Source organism: Terrapene carolina, unplaced genomic scaffold (genome assembly GCF_002925995.2).
Source record: "Terrapene carolina triunguis isolate 2854851 unplaced genomic scaffold, T_m_triunguis-2.0 Scaffold85, whole genome shotgun sequence".
NCBI lineage: Eukaryota > Metazoa > Chordata > Testudines > Emydidae > Terrapene > Terrapene triunguis.
In genome coordinates, this window is record NW_020664436.1 from 5,213,525 (window position 1) to 5,236,550 (window position 23,026).

The window sequence follows — 23,026 nt, forward strand, 5'->3', positions numbered from 1 at the left end:
GGGGGGGCTGTCAGGGGATGGGGAGTGGTTGGATGGGGCGTGGGAGTTCCAGGGGTCTGCCTGGGGGTGGGGCTGTGGATAAGGGTTGGGGCAGTCAGGGTACAGGTAGGGGGTAGGGTCCTAGGGGGCCAGTTAGGATGGGGGGAGGGTCTCAGGAAGGGGCAGTCAGGGGACAAGAGGCAGGGAGGCTTAGGTAGGGGGTGGAGTCCTGCGGGGCAGTTAGGGGCAGGGGTCCCAGGAGGGGGCAGTCAGGGGACAAGGAACAGGAGGAGGGTTGGGGGTTCTGAGGGGGGCGGGGAGTGGGAGGGGCAGGGGCGGGGCTAGGGCAGGATGGGGGCGGGGCTCCTCCCGTCCTCTTTTTTGCTTGCTGAAATATGGTAACCCTAATGTTGATTTTAATTATAACCTTTGCATTAGGACTTGCATGTTGGACTCACAAAGAGATGCCTCTAGTCTAGGCCTCGCAGTGCTTAGATCAGGGGGTCTTAAGATTTTCCAGTATCTGTACGAGTGCCCGCTGCTTTCCATTCACTTGTGTACAATCTGAACTGTAATGAAGTATGAGCTGCTCCAAACCACAGTCTCCATCCCAGATAAGCAAAGCTATATTTTATGTTAGAGCTTAAACTAATGAATGGAGGAGGCAGGGACTGGAGGTACAAAAGGGCACACCATAGATAGAGGCCTTTTGTTAAGGGAGGGAAGGTGCAGTCTCTACTATAGCTGCTAGAAGTATAAATACATGTATCTTTGGATGATTGACCTCTGATTTAGATACTCCCAACTTTCACTTTGTTTTGCCTCTCATAATTTAAACTAGCTTGAAAGTTCAAGTACTCTCCAACCTTTTCCTGTTTGTCTACTCTGAACTGTATTCCATTCCTGCCCTAATCTTCATGTGTGCACTGAACCCAGTTATTGTGTAGAATTAGTTAAAGAAGAGGAAGATAAAGATGGAATTCTGGATAGCTAGATAAGGATTTATGCCTTTAGCATTCATTTGCATCAGAGGTGGTCAGTTTGTTGCATATGTTCCTTCCCTATCCTTATTTAAGTTTTAATTATCTTCCATCTGGCTAAGCTCTTGCAGAGGACCTTAGAGATACTGAGGAACATCCATTCCATTTTTCCAGCAGTGTCCCTCTACAGACTTGATAAAGTCAGTTGTCTGCAGTGCCCTTATTATGAGCTTAAATCTCAGCCTCCTGTGTATTTGAGAAATGACATTGAAAGGGGAAGAGAAACAAGTAAAACCTCCAGCTTTCATTCAAAAATAATTGTCTAGAAAGTGTGGTATCTGTTGTCATTGTTCCTGTGCCATGACCTAGAACAGAAAGCTTTGAAAAAATTCATTCTTTTTACTGTAAATTGTCTAATAAGAATAAATGCAGACCATTTTATTGATTGCTGTAAGTTACCTAAGGGTTTATTTCAGGGGTAAATGGATGATGAGACTTAGGTTTTGATGAAGGCTTGGGATCTGGCATGAATTTTGCATCTCAGGTGCTGAGCTGTATAGACTGGCTATATTTCAGTGGGGATGCTATTGATCTTTTATGGAGATGATAAAAAGCGGCAAAGAGTCCTGTGGCACCTTATAGGCTAACAGACGTATTGGAGCATAAGCAGACTGATTCTTGCCTGCATATTTATACCTGCCTCTGGAAATTTCCACTACATGCATCTGACGAAGTGAGTATTCACCCACGAAAACTTATGCTCCAGTACGTCTGTTAGTCTGTAAGGTGCCACAGGACTCTTTGTCGCTTTTTACAGATCCAGACTAACACGGCTACCCCTCTGATATGGAGATGATGTTTTTCATGTAGCACTTCCTGCTGGCCAAGTTACAAAACATTCTTTCCGTTTGGTCAGTTCGACTGGTAAAGGATTGATGATGTATTTATCTATTTTTAAGGAGGAAGTTATTTTTAAATAATCATACATTTTGTGAATTTTACATTTTAAATTTCCTGAGATTACAGTGAATGTTAAAGGTGAATAATTAAATCTGTACCAGTATAGGTATTGTATTCACAAGATAGGTGAGTATAGTGGTAAGATTATGCATTTAAGGTAATATACTTAAATATCTTTCATTTATCTATCTCTTTACATTTTGAAGTATTCTCAAGTGCTTTCCAAATTTTGTATAATATATTGTACGTATTCTAGAGGCACTGGTTGTGACTCCATAATTAAGGTTGAGTTCTATTTTGCATTTAAAGCAGGGATTCAGCTTCTTTATGTATGAAAAATACTGTGTGTCATATTATATATATATATATAATATGACACACAGTATTTTTCATACAAAAACAAACACTATTTCATACTGAAATAAAAAGTTTCCAAACTTTCCACTTGGTTAAAATTAATTTAAATCCTGTGCATAGGCTATATTTGAAGAAATTTAGTTGTAATTAAGCTATGTTATTGATGATTTTTTATCTCAATGCTTTTAAGTAAGCTACAGAAAGGGTAAGGTGAACAGCTTAAGTAGCTTTTAAGTGCGATCTTTGTGGCATGAGAGGTAGCTCAACCAATCACCACCCTTCATCTTCAGCTAATTTGCACACAGCAGTTCTCTTGGTTGTAATTAGTAAGTGGTCTGAGGGAGACTGCACAGCTGAGAAGAGTTCTCGCTTGTAAATTACTTGCCCAACTGTCATTGCTCTTTAAAGATTCCTTCACCACATGGTAACTTGGGCATCAGTGCTGGGAGGTTCCCCATGGCCCAGCTAGTTTGGCTCCACTGCCAGCACAAATGAGCCAGGAGAGCAGGGAGACATTACCCCTTAAAGCACAGAGACATTAGACCCCAGGGATGAGGCACCGAGCAACCTTCCTTTCACACAGCATCAGTGTCTGTAATACAGCTCTCTAAAACATTTAGTCAGTTGCAAATTAAGGGCCAGATTCACCAGTAGATTTCAGTAGCTTTGTGTCTCTCTAGAGATGCGAAGCAGCTATAAACCCAGCTTAATTAGTTTGGTTTCATTGCAGTGCTCTGGTATACCAATGAATTTGCCCTTTGAAAGTTAAAATTTTAAAAAATGATTCAAGGTTGATACTACATATCATCAATCTATTAGAAATATTGTATAGAAATATTATCTTTGGGTTTCTTATTTAGTGTTCATGTATGAAACTTAATAACTTAAAAAAACCCAAGGAAATTCAGGCAAAACTGTGATGAAATGGAGTTAAGCTTGAAAGTAAATGCTAGAAATTTAGGGGTGAAAAAATATTAAAGAAATGTTGCAATGATCCCAAAACCAGGTATTTCAAACCCAGAAACTTCAGACCTAAGATCACACTTAAAAGAAATCTAGACATGTTAAGGTTTGGAAATGCAGAGTTAAGGCATCCAAAAAACCTTAACTTTGTCCTTAAATACATCAGGAGGTAAAATATATATAGGGGGAGAACGATCTTTAAAAATCAGTTTAATCTGGAATCAAAAACTAAAATGTTCATTGCATGGCATCACTAGGAAGCAGTAAGGGTTGTTTGGGTGCCACAACTCTCCCTTTCTATATCTTTTAGCATATTTGAATTTATTTTCAATGCAGCTGTATCTCTGAATTTCCTGGGGTTCTAATGCTTGGTTTTGGGGATAATGGCAACATCTCTATAATGTATTTTTCTCTTAAGTTACTTTTATATACCCTCAACCTTACCACCATTTCAGCATAGTTTTGTCTTAGGATATGTATACACAAGATATACATAATCACTTGAGCAGCTTTTGGTTTAGAATGCAATGACTATTTAAAAGTGCATACCATCAGTACTGAACTGTGTAGGACAGGAAGTGAAGAAAAATACCATATCCAGCTGAAACTGTTGGGGGAATTTAAGGAGGTAGAATTTAATTGCCTGTGTTGGAATTTGATCATGATGCACAAGTTAACACCCTTGCTCTTGGAATATTTCCATGGGATCTTTTAATAATTGTAGGTAGTCAAAACATTGTTTTTTACAGTTCATACTAAAGATAGCACCTCCCTTAGGCAATGTGCTAATAGCCAGACAATGTGGGGGACTTGCTCAGTACTGACTCAGAAGGAAGAATGTTGCCTACTGAATCAGCTGTTTTATGTCCTGCAACCTGGGCTTTTCTTTGGAAGCATCCCATCCAAATCCCATCCCTGTCTTATGAAAGGAGACTGAAAGAGCTTGGCTTGTTCAGCCTAACCAAAAGAAGGCTGAGGGGAGATATGATTGCTCTTTATAAATATATCAGAGGGATAAATATCAGGGAGGGAGAGGAATTATTTAAGCTTAGTACCAATGTGGACACAAGAACAAATGGATATAAACTGGATACTAGGAAGTTTAGACTTGAAATTAGACAAAGGTTTCTAACCATTAGAGGAGTGAAGTTCTGGAACAGCCTTCCAAGTGGAGTAGTGGGGGCAAAAGACATATCTGGCTTCAAGACTAAGCTTGATAAGTTTATGGAGGGGATGGTATGATGGGATAGCCTAATTTTGGCAAATAATTGATCTTTGATTATTAGCAGGTAATTAGGCCCAATGGTCTGTGATAGGATGTTAGATGGGGTGGGATCTGAGTTGCTACAGAGAATTCTTTCCTGGGTGCTGGCTGGTGAGTCTTGCCCACATGCTCAGGGTTTAACTGACCGCCATATTTGGGGTCGGGAAGGAATTTTCCTCCAGGGAAGATTGGCAGAGGCCCTGGAGGTTTTTCGCCTTCCTCTGCAGCATGGGGCACTGGTCACTTGCTGGAGGATTCTCTGCACCTTGAGGTCTTTAAACCACGATTTGAGGACTTCAATAACTCAGACATAGGTTAGGGGTTTTGTTACAGGAGTGGGTGGGTGAGATTCTGTGGCCTGCGTTGTGCAGGAGGTCAGACTAGATGATCATAATGGTCCCTTCTGACCTTAAGTCTATGAGTCTATAAATGCTGATCTGGTTCCTGTTAGCTGGTAAGAACTGGCACAATCACAGCACAGCATGATAGGTTAGTTATTGCTAACCCCAAAAGTTAAAAAATCATGAGTCAGACCCTGCAAAAAACTCAGGATATTAGCCCCAAAATCATGAGATTGAAATAAAAATAATAATAAAATGTTTTTGGCCTGTCTTCTTATTTTTGAACCCCCCCTCACCAACCCCCAATATGTGTCTGACAATTACAATGTTGTCAACTGTTGCAACTGTACAGTGAGTTATGCAGTGTTGACCCCCACTGCAGGAGCTTTTACAAGGACTCAGCTGAGATTAGGGGCCCATCTTGCTAGGCACTGTACGAGCACTTAATGAAGAGTTTACAGTTTAATGTTAAATGTAGTGGTGAGTTTGTGATGTGGGAGCTGGAACTGAAACCCACCAATCTCATGTAAGTGGTACCAAACATCTATAGATGGGAACAGTTTTTAATTCCTATTGAACTGAGCAGGATTCAAACTGACAAACTGAAAGGCTAGGGAGCTTATTAGTAAGGCCCTTCGTTTTGAATTTTTATGGGTTTTTTTTCAAAATTTCCTGGGAATTTATCTGTGTTTATTCTAAATTTTAAAAACAGAGAAAGTAAGTAATCTAAAACAAAGGGCAAAGGGCAGAGAAGGGGTGCCTGGGGAGGGGGTTACTGATGTGGTTGTGGTCAGGTGGTCTCAGCTGCCAGGAATGGGCTCTCTGCTCTTCTCACTCCCTCACTACACAGAGGAAGCAGAGTGGGTTGTGCTGAAGGGCCGGGAGCATTGACCGTCCTGCCACAGATCACAGGGTCCTATCTTCAGCTCCCCATTCACAGAGTCTCTGCTGGTTTCCTGCACAGAGTAGCCTAACTGCCAATTGATGGCTGCTCCACCTGCACCACTGGAAAGCGAGATGGGCAGAGAGCCTGGTCTGGCAGTAGAGACTACCCACAAAGAGCCCATCTGCTTCCTCTGCCAGACAGCGCCCATTCCTGACCCCAGCCCTTCAGCATGGCCCCAGGAAGTGGACAGGGCTGTGCCAAAGGGCTGGGATCAGCAGCGGGCGCTGTCTATGGGTAGGCGAACAGTATTCATGGACTGCAGCCTTCCGTTACCCTCCTGACCCTGGCCCTTCAGCATAGCCATGTGTGTTTCCTCCACAGAATATTTATGGGTCCCCAAAAAAGCCAAAATTTGGGTGAAAAATCAGTAAAACCCAATACTGGCTTTTTCAAAACCCACAATTTTTTTCGAGAAAATCAGTAAATACCAACAGCGAAGGGCTTTGTTCATTAGCAATGCCCTGAGACATTCAGTCCCCCATAAGTTTTAATGTTACACTTTAGATAATAATGCTTGCCTTCTGAAAGATAGGTTTATTATAAGTTCTGAAATTTTTGGAGTTTGAACGGGCAGGTTCTTCCCCTCTCTGGACTCACCAGCAAAATCTCTTGCCCCTTGTTCTCAATCTGAAAGACTCTACAGAAGAGTATCACACCCTATTCTTAAAGGGAAAGATACAAACACCAGAAATACAACAATAATACAACCACCAAATTCACTTCTAAATACAATGTTTTGCAATATAAAATCATGCCAAAAGTTACTCCAGGGTTGTTTCACTAACTTTTATACATATATGTATATGTTTTTTCACCCCACATGGGTTATAAGCAGGGTTTAACCACCTTCAGATTCACAGCACTGACCTTTCCTACTATACCGGTACTTTAGAAGTAACTGGTGGAGGAAAAGAGCATGTTGTTATTCTCTATGTGGACCAGCCTATACAGGGAGACAACACACACTTTGCAAGTATTTTTGAGACTGCAGTAGAATTCTGAGCATCAGTATTTTGGTTACTGGCTCTGGGAGCAGTGTGATCTGAGAGTTATCGTCAGCAAAGTCAAATGTAACAATGCCTCTGGGTAATCTGAGAGGACCAGACCTGGGACTGCTAGATGTAAAAGCATGAACTTCTACCACTTAAGCTAAAGAACTAGAGCTCTTTGTGTAGAAGCAAGTAGCAGTCATATGCTTTTACATATGATCTAGCCACTAGAGGGTGAAACCGAGCCACACTGTGTTAGCATTAAGAGTGGTTCAACAAAAAAACTTCAAAAACAGACTCCAACGAGAAACTGCAGAACTGGAATTAATTTGCAAAATGGACACCATTAAATTAGGCTTGAATAAAGACTGGGAGTGGATGAGTCATTACACAAACTAAACACTATTTCTCCATGCTAATTTTCCCCCTACTGTTACTCACACCTTCTTGTCAACTGTTTGAAATGGGCGATCCTGATTATCACTACAAAAGTTTTTTTCCCCTGCTGATAATAGCATACCTTAGTCAATTAATCTCATTGGAGTTAGTATGGCAACCCCCATTTTTTCATGTTCTCTGTGTGTATATCTTCCTACTGTATTTTCCACTGTATGCATCTGATGAAGTGGGCTTTAGCCCACAAAAGCTTATGCTCAAATAAATTTGTTAGTCTCTAAGGTGCCACAAGTACTCCTCGTTCTTTTTACTGTGTTAGCATAGTTTACTAAGCACCTGATTTGACTTATTCCTTCTGAAACGCTGTGTGGCAAAATGTATAATATTTGGCTCTGTTCTGTTCTGTTCCCAGCCTGAAATGACAGTGTGTGTACTCTCAGGTATCTGTCTGTGAAATGGGTGAATGATAGTTACCCCCAACATAGTGGCATGAAGTCTTGATTCATTATAAGGATTGTGAAGGGGTCAGAAATATTAACAGCAGTCATTGAAAGAACTGGGACTAGAACTTTGGTCTCTAGGCATGCAGTATAGTATACCTCCCCTGTATGAAGGAGTTTCTTTTTGTTTCCCTCAAAAATCACATGACTGCCTGCAGCAAGGGCCAAAGTTGTGCTACTCACAAGAGTTAAGATTGCATGTCTTGCATCATGTGTACGGCAGATAGAGGCTTACAGCTCCCTGTTGGAGAAAGTTCATAAATTCCATATGGTTTAGCATGTCTCATAAGTTGGCCAAAAAGTGTATTTAGTAATAACTTTGAAGTAAGTGACCAGTTTGAAACAGTCAGCAGATAAAGTAAATAAATGTATTTGCTGGCTGCCTAAAGATAGACTAAAATTCTGTCTGCAACATAAAATCACAATGTTAGGAAATTTATTTTAAAAGTTGATCTTTCAAATGTTTTCGGCTTACATAGTTTAGCCACCTTTGTGGATGGAGTAAACATTTCATAAAACACTTATTTAAAATCATTTTAAAGAATTCTGATATGCCTACACTAATTAAAAATACATATTAGTTGAAACATTTATCAACAGTGTTTTTTAAGAATTGTTCCCCTTACACAATCATTTTGGTATGTAGATGGGACCTAAATAAAACTAGAAGGGAAAATAGCTCTAAGTACAAAAAGCTTTCTTAGTTAAGGGCTAAAAAGAAATAATCATTTACTTTACCTAGTTAACTTGGAGTGATGAAGAACGTGAGACAATCTTACTGTATTAGCGAACAGCCATTAGGTTAGAACTAAAATTACATTAGATAAATGAAAGGTTATTTTACACAGCAGAGGGAAAGATATTGCTAAAGTCTTACAGATTCTACTTTCTCTTAATTGAAATCTGTTCATTTAATATGCACCTTCCTTCAGTGTGGATAATTCATAATTGGAGAAATGCTATCATCTATTCAAGTCATTTTCGTGGTTGTTTTTTTAGATCCACCAAGAAAGCGTATAGTATCCCATTTGGGATTTTCCAGAACTCATAATAATGACTTCAGCTGTTCATTAACCTCTGAACTGTCAGATCCCTTTGGAAAATGAGGGGAGCAGATTGATTCAAGGTTAATACTTGTTTGTAGAAGGTGAAGCCTCCAAGGTAATGCAAAGGGTGGATAGGCCACTTTGTTCAAGAGCCGCTGCCTGTGACTTTGCGTTAACGTTCAGAAGTTCAAGCTATACAACCAAGAGTGAAACCCAGAGGTAGCTTGTCTAACAAAGCCTGACTATTCAAATAACTTTTCTGTAATTAATAAAAGGAAGTTGGTGTCTGATGTGTCAAGAGTTAATTTAGCAATATGGAATTAGAAGCAGCATTATAGTAAAAGAATTTATGGCTTCTGTAGGGAAGCAATATTGATTTATCGAGTTTGTTTTTAGTGTATGAAATCTTTCATGGTGGTGGAAAGTTGTTGATCAGTCTCCATAGCCATTAGTAGAATCAGGAAGCTATTTGTAGTTCTCAAATGTGGTTGTATTATGGACAAACAGTTGTACGAACAGCCAATGTTCGAGCTGGATGATGTCTTGTTTTGATTTTCTTGATAAATCTAATCCACATCCTGTAAAATTCTGATAAATTTCACAGCTCTTAAATTTGCTGTAATTCTCCTAAGTTCTGTTGGAGCCAGCACTTCTGAGTAGGTGCAATATCTGTAGTTAAATCCATAATCATCTTTACAATTCTCTGGTTCTTGTAGCTCGGCAAAATGTTTTGCTAGGGCAAGAGCACTGACAGCGTCCTAATGAATCATTGGTAACTTGGGAAGAGGGTCTTTATTGTCTTTAACTTGTTTTTTCTCTATTTTCTCTTAGGTACATCCGAATAGTTGGCACCCACAACACAGTGAACAAAGTTTTCCATATTGTGGCATTTGAATGCATGTTTACCAACAAAACCTTCACTCTTGAGAAAGGTCTTATAGGTAAGAAATACAACTGTTTTTTAATTCTATAGTTATCTCTACTGTCTATAAATTATCAAAGACACTTTTGTTCTCAGTCATTTCAGGTTTATTGCCTGAACTCATCTTGTCTTTGCAAGCCTAGGTTTCCACTCATACCAGTAGAAGCAAAGCCCATTTGTTTGTAAGAATATTCCTGTGCTGGCTTCCATTGTAGATTGGCTAAATGACTTTAAAGATGTCTGCACTACAGAGCCTATGGTGTCATAACAATGCCTTCATAGTCACCTAGTGTAGACACAGCATACATTGACAGAAGGAATTTTTCTGCTAATATAGAAATAAGACCTCCGCAAAGAACGTTTTCTGTACTTACAGAAGCACTTTTCTGTCTGCGTCTACACTGGGAGTTTTGTCGCCATAATTATGTCAGTCGGGGTGTGTGTTTTTTCATACCTCTGCCCGGCATAACTATGCTCACTCAAGTTTTGTGTATAGGCCAAGCCTAAAAGATTTACTGTCACTGTCTGCTGGAATTCTCAGCATTGTGAGTTACTATGTTATCCCTCTCAAGCCTCAGCAAATGCTACAGCTAAGCTGTGTGACAACTCCCTAACACACCAGCTTGTCTGCCTTGCCAGCAAATTCTTCAGGACTCTGCCAGTCCAAACCTTACCTTGCAGGTAACAAACAAATTCTGAATTCTTCAGCGCCCCAAATTCTGAATTCTTCAGAGATGTCTCTCTGCAGTGTCCAGCCCTCTCACTGAACACTTACTGAAGTTAATTTTGTTGCTCCTTTAAAGAAGTAATATACTGTAGCTCATTAATTTAACTGGGGTTTGACAAATGCTCTTATTTCAATCACAGTACTGATTTGGTTTATAGTAAAATAAAACAAGTTTATTTTAACAAAAGGACATAAGATTAAGTGATACCTAATGTAAGGAAAAAGAGAGAAAGAGTTACAAGGAAACAAAAGTAAAAATACTTTTCTACCACTAAACTTAATTTCAGCAAGTTACAATCTTTGCCTAAGCAGGTTTCTCACCTAAACTCAGTTCCCAGAGACTTCAACCCCTTTGGCTGAAGGATTCAACATTCTGTGATTTCAGGAACCCTGGCCCCTTTAATCCCCCAAGTGATGGATACCACAATGGCTTTCTGTTTCTGCTTATACCTTCCAAAGTTCATTGACCCTGTTACAAGAGACAGCTACCTGCTATTCTTCCCTTCCTGTTGACTTCCCATCCCCCTGCTGATTCATACGTAAATAGGGGTTCCATTGTTTTGATTCCATAATGCTTAATTTACACTGGAGACAGGTAGATAGCTACCTTCCCTGTGTTTGATCACAAACTTTAAAGCATAATATCAGCTAGTATCCATAATTCCTCATATAGTGTTAACGCATACATTTCACAATATTATTCACTTGTGTCACAGGCTTTCATAAAAGATCTTACTCAATACACTTTTATAATACAGTAATATTGTATACAATCAGTTGATTCAATTACTTATGATTTGCGTTTCAGAACCCCTGTCTTTATTGCTCAATAAACCTTTGAAATTTATTCTTCTGAAGTGTATCCCTAGATGAAGTATCTCTCTCCTCATGGGATGTAGATGCCATGCTGCCTTCTCCCATGCTTATTAGCTTGATAGCTTTGTTTACTTTATATGTAAATATACTTTCATTGTCTGGCTGATGACCAGGCTAGACAAACAAGCAAATACCTGTTCCTTTGTTTAAAGGGCAAACTGTGCTTATGCATCGCTTGCCAAACACATTTTAGGAACGTAATTCTAGCACATATTTATAACTCTTTGTACACACCCCATACATACATCATGCAAGAATATTAATGATTAGTGAGTTATTAGTTTTCCAATGATATATTACATGCCATCTTCTGGGTATATATCATGATAACACTATGTTAAGTGTAGTGAGTAATGAATCACCAATATGCCTCTGTGTCACACTTACTATGCTTAATGACTAGAGTAACTGTTACAAAATAATCTTTTATAAAGATTATTTGAGACTTCCTGTAGCTGCTGTGTGACAGCATTTGAAGAATTGTCTTGTACGCTCCAACCCAGACAGGAAGCACCACTTCTTGCAGTATATTTCATTGCCTCTTAAGATAGTAAGATCCAGAATTCAGAGGAGGCCTTTCAGGATTCAGAGAATTTTTAAATTTTATGCATGCCGCAGTGAAAGTGGAGGAAAAACAGTTTTCAAAAGGGGGAAAAAATTCTAGTGGGACATTTCTCTCCTAAGTTTCTTGACTGTGGAGAGATAGTCTCTGAGTCATCCAGTCCTCTATTTAGCCATGTACTGTGGAGAAACAAGGTAATTTCACAATCACTCTTCAGCATCTCATGAGACTTACCACAAAATCTCTTTTAAAATCTCCTTTTAGGCTTGTAAGTATGTGAGAAGGCAGCCCCCGCCTGTGGAGCCCTCCTGCGGCAGGCTGCAGCAGAACAAGTATGCCTGTCTCAGTTTCCCCTTGGTCTAGCCATAATAAGAGCATAGTTCCTCTCACTGTCCAATTCAGAGTCCCACCTGTGGGCACATTGTAGTCATATATACCTGCAATAATCCATAGAATCCTCATGCAAAAACCGTTATGTCAATTCTCACAGTAAAACATAGAAAGGTATAGCAATTTTCCATTCCCCTTTCCAGGGAGATTACTTCTAGATCATCCACCTGTGAGTCCACCAGCACTCAGTTCCCAGTTCTTTTCTGCTCTTGTTCCAGAGCCCCAGTCTCCTGGCCATCCACCTGAGAGTGACCAGTTTCATAACACTTCTGCCCAAACACAATCCAACTACTGAGCCCTTTTCAGCCTCCTGTCACTGGCTTTCCGGCTCAGGAAGGTCAGCAGGCTAGCCTTTCCACTTGTCTTCCAATTCCTCCCTATTTCCAAGTAGTAATGCCTGCAGAAACTTCCTGTCTCTCCCAGGCAGCTATCCCTTGCCTCTTTCCTTACTCCTCCCAGGTAGCTCTCACTTGCTATTCTCTACGTATTTCTCAGGCAGTTCCTTCCTACATCTTTCCTTGCTTCTCCCAGGCAGCTCTCCCCTTCCTCTTCCTGTCTTCCCTCTCCTCAGGCCCATGTGCTTTGACTTAATTAAACCCAACTGGGTAGCAGCTAATCAGTCGCAGGTGCTCTGGACACCCACTCTTTCTTAAAGGGGCCAGTCACACTGTGACAAAGATACATGAAAGATCAGGTTAAGTCTTTCTAAATTTTATTTGATGTGGTTCAAGAGTGTGCAAGACTCCTCATAATACAGATAAAAAGACCTTATCTGTGCCCTGAGGAGTTCACAAAATAATATCATATCTGATGTCAGCAAGGCAGGGTATCCAGGCATTGTAGGGAGGAATTGCATTTAAAGAAAAAGTGCAATATCAATAAGAGTATGCAGTTACTCAACAGAGGATAGTACCCAGCATGATGGAGTAAATACTTTTTAAATAAATACGGTCTTACCTAATTTAAGGTGCAGAAATCTTGTGCTCACTCATGTAAAGCCATATTATTACTGTGTGCAAATCAGTAACATATACATGTGTATTATAGTATTAGCAGAGCTGGCATTTTAAGAATTACTTATGGTGCTGTTTTGGGTATTTAATCTACAGTTTAGGGCACATGTAACACTGTTTGCTTTCAACTTGTGAAGTGAGAGCTGTATTATTTAAAGGCTACTTTGTCAGGCCAATAAATAAGAGCAGGGGCGGGCAAACTTTTTGGCCTGAGGGCCACATTGGGTTTCCAAAATTGTTTGGTGGGCCTTTAAGGGGAGGCTGTGCCTCTCCAAACAGCCAGATGTGGCCCGGCCAACGCCCCCTATCCGCCCCCCCCCCCCCGCTTCTCGCCCCCTGACGGGCCCCCCGGGACTCCTGCCCCATCCACACACACACCCCCTGCTCCCGGTCCCCTGACCGCCCCCCGGACCTCCCGCCCCTGACTGCCCCCCGCTGCCCCATCCAACCTCTCCTCTCATTCCTGACTGCCCCCTGGGACCTCTGCCCCATCCAACCACCCCTTCTCCCTGACCACCCCCGGAACCCCTGCCCCTGACTGCCCTCTGCCGCCCCATCCAACCCACCCTCTCTTTCCTGGCTGCCCTCCCCAGGACCCCTGCCCCCATGCTCCCTGCCCTCTGACCGCGCCAACCCCTATCCACATCCCCGCCCCCTGACCACCACCCCGAACTCCCCTGCCCTCTATCCAATCTCCCCTGCCCCCTTACCACGCTGCCTGGAGCACCGGTGGCTGGTGGCACTACAGCCGCGCTGCCCAGAGCACCAGGACAGGCAGCCGTGCCACCCAGCTGGAGCCAGCCACGCCACCGCGCAGCACAGAGCACCGGGTCAGGCCGAGGCTCTGCAGCTGCACTGCCCAAGGAGCTCGCAGCCCGCCACCCAGAGCATTGCGCCGGCAGCGCAGTGAGCTGAGGCTGCGGGGGAGGGGGAACAGCAGGGGAGGGGGCCGGGGGCTAGCCTCCTGGGCCAGGAGCTTAGGGGCTGGGCAGGAGGGTCCTGCAGGCCGGATGTGGCCTGCAGGCCATAGTTTGCCCACCTCTTAATAAGAGGGTCAATGTGTGGGGGTATATGTGTGAGCTTAGATCCTAATTCACTGGTCTTTCAGATAATATCTCTCTGACACTTGGTTTGGTTTTGGCAGAGTTTTGGTGTGACATGTTGCTCCTTTCTTTGTCTGTTTTAGTAGTTGCATGTCAATGGATGCCTTATAAAAGCAGTTGCATTTCAGTTTCAATCTAGTGGTGGAGACTCTTGGTTTTGCTCAATCTCTGTTGCTAAAGGTTGTAAAGACTTAAATATCTTTTTTTATAGCAACATTAAATGGTAAGTTACCCTGTTAAAGTTACAGTTAGATTTTAGCAAAGAATAACAGTATATTGAAAGCATGCCATTATCTGTGATACAATTAGCATATAAATGGCATAGAATTCTGCCAGGAAATTATTTGAATTCTAGCCTGATGATAACAGGAATAACTAGCTTGATCTTTATTGACTTTGTTTTCCATGTTACTGTTATAAGACAAAACTGAAAGTGCAATAAATTGAATTGTAAATGTTTATATTGACCATAGGAAGCCTCAGATTTTTTCTAATGTTTTGCAAATTTCCATGGAACCTCTTAGGGTTGTTGAAATGCATTATATTACAAAAAATTGAAAGATGTTAAAGTTTCAATCAGAAATATTTAAATCGTATTTGAATACTTTTTCTTCTAAGCTTTGTTGGAACAGTAGGGACGTGTTCTCACTCTAACTTCAGTTGTGTGTTTTGATAGAGCTGGGTGACTCAATGCAATTTGATGTTTTTTATTTGTGCATCTTATTAATAATTAAATTTAACACAGAGCTCAAGATGGCTAGATTTTCAGTAAGATCTCAGTCAGAAGGCTCTGCAGATGATACATCTCCCCTGCATCCATTGGGACAGGCTTAGACTCCTGCTCCTTTATGCTTTCCCAATCATGTGTCCTCTGCTTCTCATTACAGAAATCACAGGCCAGATTTTATGAAGTTTTTGGATTGTGCTTTCCAGTCCTTTGAAATGAAGCAGAGGAAGAGGAAACTAGACAGTTTCCTTTGCCCCTGCAGCTGCCGCACTCCCCCTCTGCCTGGGGAACAGACCATGGATTATGTCATTGCAGATTTAAAAGCCCGTCTCTGGTCCTGTCCATGATCTCCCAGGCACAGAAGGGTCAGGGGCCCCATGCTCAGAGGATCAGGCCCCATTCAATATCTGGCCAGAGGAGGAAGGGGTGGTTCCCACTGTATAACTCTTAGCCCAGTGGTCAAAGCACTCACCTAGGATGTGGGAAACCCAGATTCAATTCCCCCTCTGCTTGAGGTAAGGAGAAACAGTTTGAACAGGGCCTCCCACATACCTCAGGAGAATGCTCTGACCGTTGAGCTATGAGATATTCTGATATGGGTCTTTCTCAGTATCTCCTGTTGAAGCTGTTCCACTTTTGATAAATAAAGAATGATTGGAGCAGAGGGACTGGACCTTGGGTCTTGCACCTTGCAGGTGGCTGCCCTAATCACAAGGCTAGAGAGCCATTCTGTTTCTCTCTCTCTCTGGCCCAATGACTATTTAGGTATTTATCCATAGTGCAACGGCTTTCACAGACTGAGAAACACCCTTATCAAATTATCCCATAGTTTCAGAGGTTAGAGCTAGAGCCCTGCGCGGATACAAAAATGTGGATCCACATCCGCCAATATCAACCTGCAATCCGCTAGCCGTCTTTTACCTGTCTCCGCACCCGCAGAAGCAAGCCATCTCACAAGGGCTAGTGAGTGGGGGGTGGGGTCTTGCAGGAAGAGGCAGCGTGAGGGTGAGGACTGGGGATAAGGGAAAGCGCAAGGGCGGGGTCTCGAGGGGAAGGGGCGTCGCATTTTGTGCTGCTCCCAGGGGCTTGCGAGCGACAGCGCATGGCAGCAGCAGTGCGTGTTGCATCACAGTGGGGCGGAGGGGTGCGGTGCTGGGGCCCCACATGCTCCAATCCCCATGGCTAGGGGTGGGCCCTGTTGCCCAAGAGCCAGTGGGCTGGTCCCAGGACTGGGAGCACGGCCAGTGCTGCTGGGCCAGGCCATGGTGGGGATGCTGGTGCTGCCTGAGGGGCCCGAGCTGCTGGACAGGAAGCGGCGTAGCGAGTGGGTGCTGGACAGCCCCGACTCTGACCTGCCCCCTGGCCACTGGCCCAAGCGCCCCCTGGGCTTCCCAAGCCAGATGCCACAGGCCAGGCGCCACTGGTGAGTAGAGCCCTGCATGGTTGTATCTGCATCCGATCCACTATCTGCAAAAATGGTCTGCAGATATGAAGCGGATATCCATGGATATGAAGCAGATATCCGCAGATTTGCAGGGCTCTAGTTAGAACACTCTCTTGAGAGAGAGGAGATATCTGTTCAAATCCTTTCACCTCCTCTTGTCCTATCAAGCCGAAGGGGTGGAAATTCAATCTGGTTCTCACACTTTTCAGTTCTAATCACTGGACTAGAAGTTATAAGAAGGTTGCTGCTGCTGCCTCCAGTGTTTTGTGTGAAGTTAGGCATGTGCCTAACTCATTCTCACAAGAAACTGTTTAGCTGCCTAAGCTGCCAGACTCCAGAAGAGGGGTTCCTGGTTGTGGATCACTAGCGAGATAGGCATTATCCTGCAGCCTGGAGCTAGGTGCCTAACTCTGTTAGAGGGGAGGGGCTTAGGACACATCTCTCTTGTTGGCAGCTCCCATTGGCTATCTTAGGCATCTCCACACCTAGCATGCTGGCTTATGTGCACTGTATTCTTAGGCACTCATCTCTCCCTGTTCATTGTATAAGAGCCTAGGCATCTGACTCAGGCTTTTTAAATTTCTGTTGCTCAGCATTGCAACGCCTAAGTGCTTGTGTGGATCCAGGCCTTTGTGATGCCAGTGGGAGGGCTGGCACAATATTTAGCTCTTTCTGTGCTGCTTAATGAAGATCTTTCTCTTAGCGCCTCCCACTTTTCTAAGTGATATCGCAGTGTTCAAGTAACTCAGAGAGCGAAGGACCCCACAAGAACTATTCTCCTAGAACTATATGAGGGCACTAAGGCTAAGAGTGGATAGTTTAGAAAAGAATTTGGTTACATATAGCACCTTGCATTCTCAAAAAACTTTCAGAAGCAATGTGTTATGGCTGGTCTAAGGGGGCACAGAGGAACATTTGGGAGCGGGTACAGCTGGGGCCTGGGCCAGCCCCCACAGGGGCAGGGAGGGAGCACCATCCAGCTCCGCTCCTGGCTCACCCTGGCTGCTGGCCCCACGCCTGGGGCCCCAGCTGCCGACCTTGGCTCCACTCCCTCCCCCTGCCCCCAGCTATGGCTCCAGCCTCAGCCCCCGTACCTCTGTCCGCGTGGCCCCGCTCCTGGCCCTGGCTCTGGGAGTCGGGGGGAGGGGCAGATAGGGGTAATGGGGGCGCAAGATAAAAATTTTGGGGACCATTGGTTTAGACCAGAGGTGGGCAAACTACGGGTCACATCTGGCCCGCGGGACCGTCCTGCCCGGCCCTTGAGCTCCCAGCCGGGGAGGCTAGCCCCCGGCCCCTCCCCTGCCGTCCCCCCACCCCCACAGCCTCAGTGCACCGCCAGCACTCTGGTCCACCGCTCCTGCCGGGCAGTGCAGCTCCGGCCGGGCGGCAAGGCTGCGAGCTCTTGCTGCTCTGAGCAGTGTGGTAATGGGGTGGGGAGCGGGGGCGTTGGATAAGGGGCAGGCAGTCCCCGGGGGCAGTCAGGGGACACAGAGCAGGGGGCGTTTGGATGGGGGGGAGGTTCTGGCAGGGGGTCAGGGAGCAGGGGGCGGCTGGATAGGCGTGGGAGTCCCAGGGGGGCCTGTCAGGGGGCAGGGGTGTGGATGGGGTCAGGGCAGTCAGGGGACGGGGAATGGGGGGTTGGATAGGGGGAGGGTCTCGGGGGCCGGTTAGGAGCGGGGGTCCCTGGAGGGGGCAGTCAGGGGACAAGGAGCAGGGGCGGTTTGATAGGTCGGGGATTCTGAGGGGGGCAGTCAGGGGGCGGGAAGTGGGAGGGGGTGGATAGGGGGCGGGGGCTAGGCTGTTTGGGAAGGCACAGCCTTCCCTACCTGGCCCTCCATATAGTTTCGCAACCCCGATGTGGCCCTTGGGCCAAAAAGTTTGCCCACCCCTGGTCTAGGCAATCTGGGGTGTAAATATATAGCACATTAGCCTACCGTTCACTAACTGGACCTGGCCCCAATGTAAGTTTTCTTAGTGCACACTCACCTCCTGTTTCAATGTGGAGTAGCTCAAAGTACAGTAGGGAACTTTTAGGGCACGATAGCAGTGTCTACGTGGACAATTAGTGTGTGGCAGGCTAGTGCACTGTGGATTTACACCCTACCTTGCTGTGCACTGTTTATTTAGACTAGCTATTAGATACAGTTACTGCACTGACTGTATAGACAGTGTGGCAGCCATTAAATACTAAACAAGATATTACAATGTAGTCATTATAAGAGCCTGTTTTACTAAGAAAATGCATGTTGGCTAGTCCATCAGGGGGACACAGCCATTTTAGGAAGAGCTGTGTGACCTTTAACAACTTCCTGGACAATTGCCAGGGATGATACAAAAGGGTCTTCTTATTTAAAGCATCAATCAAAGGAATAACAAAAAATTGGATCAGTGAGAGAGGCTTTTGGGGGGTTCTCATGCAACTGCATATAGTCTATGTTATTTAATCTCTTTATTGGACTTATTCAATTGGATCAGGTAGCTATCCATACAGGGAGGAACATTTGTCAGACATATTATTTTCAAGTGTGTAGCGTCTATATAATGGCCATCGCTGTAAAGTGGAGATTAGGAGCCTGGCAAACAAGTAATAAAAGTGAAGTGTAATTTCATGTAGTAGATTGGTAATAGCAATTTTATGTCACTGTGTTTTACATACAACATTTTCATGTCAAAACCATTAGCTCCCAACGTATGACATTTAAAAGTTAATGTGAGAAGAGAGATGTAAAACAGGTACTGTAAGCAGTACCCAAAAAGCTTTAATGGCAGTTGTCGAGCAGTTTTAAGGGAAAGCTAGATGGAATTGCTCTTAGCACTGCTTGTTTTAGTGCCAATTTACAATTCATTGTCCTGATAAACAAGATAAGTGATATAAATGAATGAGATCCTGTGAAATTGTTCCCCAATGCAGATGTTTGGGCAGAGGTTTAATTTTCCTTATAGCACATTGTTAGTCTGTAAATGCATACATTTGTTAAACAGCCCTACATACATCCTTATAGAATTGACATAAATATTTTGCTTAACAAGGACATAAAATTTTAAAAAGAGACACAGTGATTACTTTAATGAATTTCACCATCAAAAATTTTGAACAGCATTAAGTCTGAGACTTTATTTAGAAATTTAAAACAAAATATACCAGTGTCTTAGCAAATGATAGAGCTATTAGTTTGGATACAGAGTCAGGACCCTGGGATGTGAAGACCTTGCTAGAGCTCTTTAACTACCCAGTGACCAGGGTCTTCTACAAAGGGTCAGGATCTTCCTTATACATTTGTTGTCTTTTCTTGTCTTGGAGCTTGCTTTTGCCCTTCTCTGCTTTGGAGTGAAGAGAATTTGATTACCTAAACTCAGTTCCAGGCGACAATAGTCAGTGTCTAGTACAGCAGGGATATTATGACACATAGACTTTAAGGCCAGAAGGGACCATCATGATCATCTAGTCTGACTTCCTGCACACTGCAGGCCATAGAACCATGCCCACCCACTCCTGTAACAGATCCCTAATCTCTGGCTGAGTTACTGAAATCCTCAATTCTGGCACTATTGGCATCTTCTGCTTAGGGAATGTCAAGGACTATGCAAGCATGGGGGTATGAGCAACCTCTCACCTTACCTTGAGGTCTGGTCCAGGTCATTGGGAGTACAATCTGAAAAGTCTATATTATATGTTGTTGTACTTATCTCTGGGTTTTCAGGTCTGTCTCAATTTATCGGCCTATCTTTCTACTTCTACATAACATACCAGGGGAAAACAGTGAATAATGGGTAAAGAGCAGGAGATGGATATAAAAAATAGAATGCCCTTGGTTATCCTCTGGGGAATGCTATTCAGAACTTATGAATCATTGTGAACCCTCATTTGCAGACCATCCTGTACCTTATGAGAAATTGTTTTAAAGAAAAAAGGAAGGAAAGAAACGGAATAAATAATCATTTATTTGTCTTTTGCTCAATGGCAGTTATTTAAAAAATAATTTAAGCATATAGCAAAGGGAAAACAGCCAAATCAATTTCCTAGTAATGCAGTTCAGCTTTGTGAAATATTACTCTCTCCCCCATTGTGAAGCAGTGAGAGGTGCTGTTTTCTTGACCAGTTTAATGTCAAATCTACACAAAGCTGTCGTATCTTGTTCCCGCTCCCCTTTTAAAGGTTAGCTTTTTTTCAAAGTTGAACAGGTTTTCCCAGCAACATCTGTCAGCTTTGCACTAAGCATACCCTTAGGAAATTATGAAAATTTTAGGATTATCTAAATACTGCTGGGAATTTTTTTCCCTCTACAGTAAAGAACGGCCACATGCCCAGTTTTATTTACTCCTGTCCATTTCTCTGTAGATCTAAAGATCTATTCCCATGGTTTAGGTTTTCTTTCTTCCCTGTTTCCTGTGCTGCAGCAAACAATGCTCAGTTTCTAAGTTTTTCTGAAGCAATTGCTGTTTCTGAAAGCAGGCTGCAGGTAGGCCCTCATGTTTAATGAAAGAGCTCTATAGCCACTATGGTGTTAGTTAAAAGTCTGTTTCGTTCTAATGACTTGAATGATCTTGATCTGATTTGTTGGGTCAGAAACAGCAAGCCCCAGCAGATATTGACCAGAAAAAGCAGACTTCTCTTTTGTTATTCTAAACCAGCCAATTGCATGCAACACTAGTAAGTGTTACTAGTTTCTCTCAGGTCAGTAGAAACCTTATTGATTCTAACTTTCTCCCTCTTTTCTTGCAGGTAGCAAATTCTACTACATAGGAGTGTATGAGAAAATTCACATTCCTATGTAATACCCAGGGTGCTGACTGGCTTGTCTAACTGGTGGTAAACATAAAAATTGCCATCTACAGCAAATAATTTGTCAGACCTTGGGTTTTCAATATTTAAAGGTGGGAAGGACAGTTGTCAATTTAAAAAGCCAGTATTATTTAGTGGCTTGAGCACAGGACTGGGAGCCAGGATCTCCTGAATTCTAATCCCAATTCTGCCATTTACTCACTGAGTGACGTTAGAGAAATATCTTAATCTTTCTGTGTCTTTCCTCATGTGAAATGGGGTAAATAACACTGTAGAGGGGTTTGGCTGGGGCTCGTCCCTCTCTGGGGCGGCGGGGAACCACACCGCCTCGCTATTTCCTTTCAGTTGTGACGGGGAATTAGCCTGGCTGTGGGGGTCTTGTGCCACAGCAGTAGTAGAGGCAAAACATAACAGTTATTCACACCCGGTCGGCAGGCAGTAGTGAGTCACGGGCTCAGGTCCTCAGACAGGGGCTGAGCAAACAGGTAAACAGCAGGCCCAGGCTCCTGGCTCCGAAGGGCCTGCGAGAGGGGGAGACTGCCACCCACAAGTTGGATGGCAGGGGGGATGCAGGCCCACCCACTCCACTGCGTCCCAGCCCAGGGCCCTAGCAGTGGCAGAAGGCCTTGCTGCTGTGTCAGTGGGGATCTCAGCTGCAACACACTGACATAGGCTCAGGCAGTGCTGCAGCCAGACTAGGGTCGGCTGCCCCGGGCTACTTCCTAACTCCCCCTCTAGAGGTACCTGGGTATGAACGGTGTCCTCCAAGGGGTCAAGCACCATGGGCTCCTCAGGGTAACTGGTGAGCGGTAGGCTTGGCGGTTCCTCTGGGTAACTTGTGAGGGACAGGCTTGACAGCTTCTCCGGGCTCTGGTCGGCATCGGCTGGTCTGGCCAGTCTTTGGGTCGGCCACCGATTGCTGGGATCTCCCAACCAGGAGCTAGGCCACAGGCGTCTGGCCTCTCCGGCGGCTTTTCTTCTAGTGAGCTCTGGGGTTGGGCTTTTATACTTCCTGTCTTGCACCGTGACCTCTGCGGGGCTGGCGCAGGATTCACTGGCTCCTCCCACTTTGGTGTCCGGAGAGGCTTGTCCCTCTCCGGGGCAGCGGGGAATTACAGCGCCTCGCTACAAACACATACCTATCTCAAAGGGTGTTGAGGATTTATGTTACATATATGCTAAGTATTAATAAACACTTCTAATATAATAATTAGCACTTAATATGGAACTCAAAGAGCTTTATGTAGGTGGTTAAATATCATTTTACAGTTGAGGAAACAGAAGCTCAAAGAAGTAAGTGTCTCTCCCGTGATCACACAGTGAATCACTGGCACATTGGGGGTTTAAAATCCACGTCTCCTGACACCAAGTATGGTCTTTTATCCACAAAATGAAACTGCCTTTTATCAAGTGCAATGTAAGGTTTTGGGGAGAGATTTGTTAAGGAATAAATGGGAATTAAGCATCTAACTCCCACTGAAAGTCAATGGGAATCAGATACTTGGCCCTAAACTCCCATTTGTGCCTTTTGGAAATTTCCCTCTTTATCGATACTCTAGAGGAAACTAGGTTTCAGTAATAATGGATGCTTCTGAAGAAAGGATGTGTCTTATAATAGTCTCATTGAGCTCTTAATTGGTGTGATCGAGTTCAGTGGTTCTCAAAGCTGGTCCACCGCTTGTTCGGGGAAAGCCCCTGGCGGGCCGGGCCGGTTTGTTTACCTGCCGCATCCGCAGGTTCGGCTGATCACGGTTCCCA

At 43.8% G+C, this 23,026-nt stretch overlaps 1 protein-coding gene across 1 annotated transcript in view; it reads left to right on the forward strand.

Annotated features, from left to right (window-relative positions):
• BTBD9 (BTB domain containing 9) overlaps positions 1–23,026 on the forward strand; it is a 298,931-nt gene that overhangs the window by 158,720 nt on the left and 117,185 nt on the right. Inside the window, exon 7 of the mRNA XM_026649595.1 lies at positions 9,553–9,662. Coding sequence (XP_026505380.1) covers positions 9,553–9,662 — 110 coding nt within the window. The remainder of the gene's footprint in view (positions 1–9,552; positions 9,663–23,026) is intronic.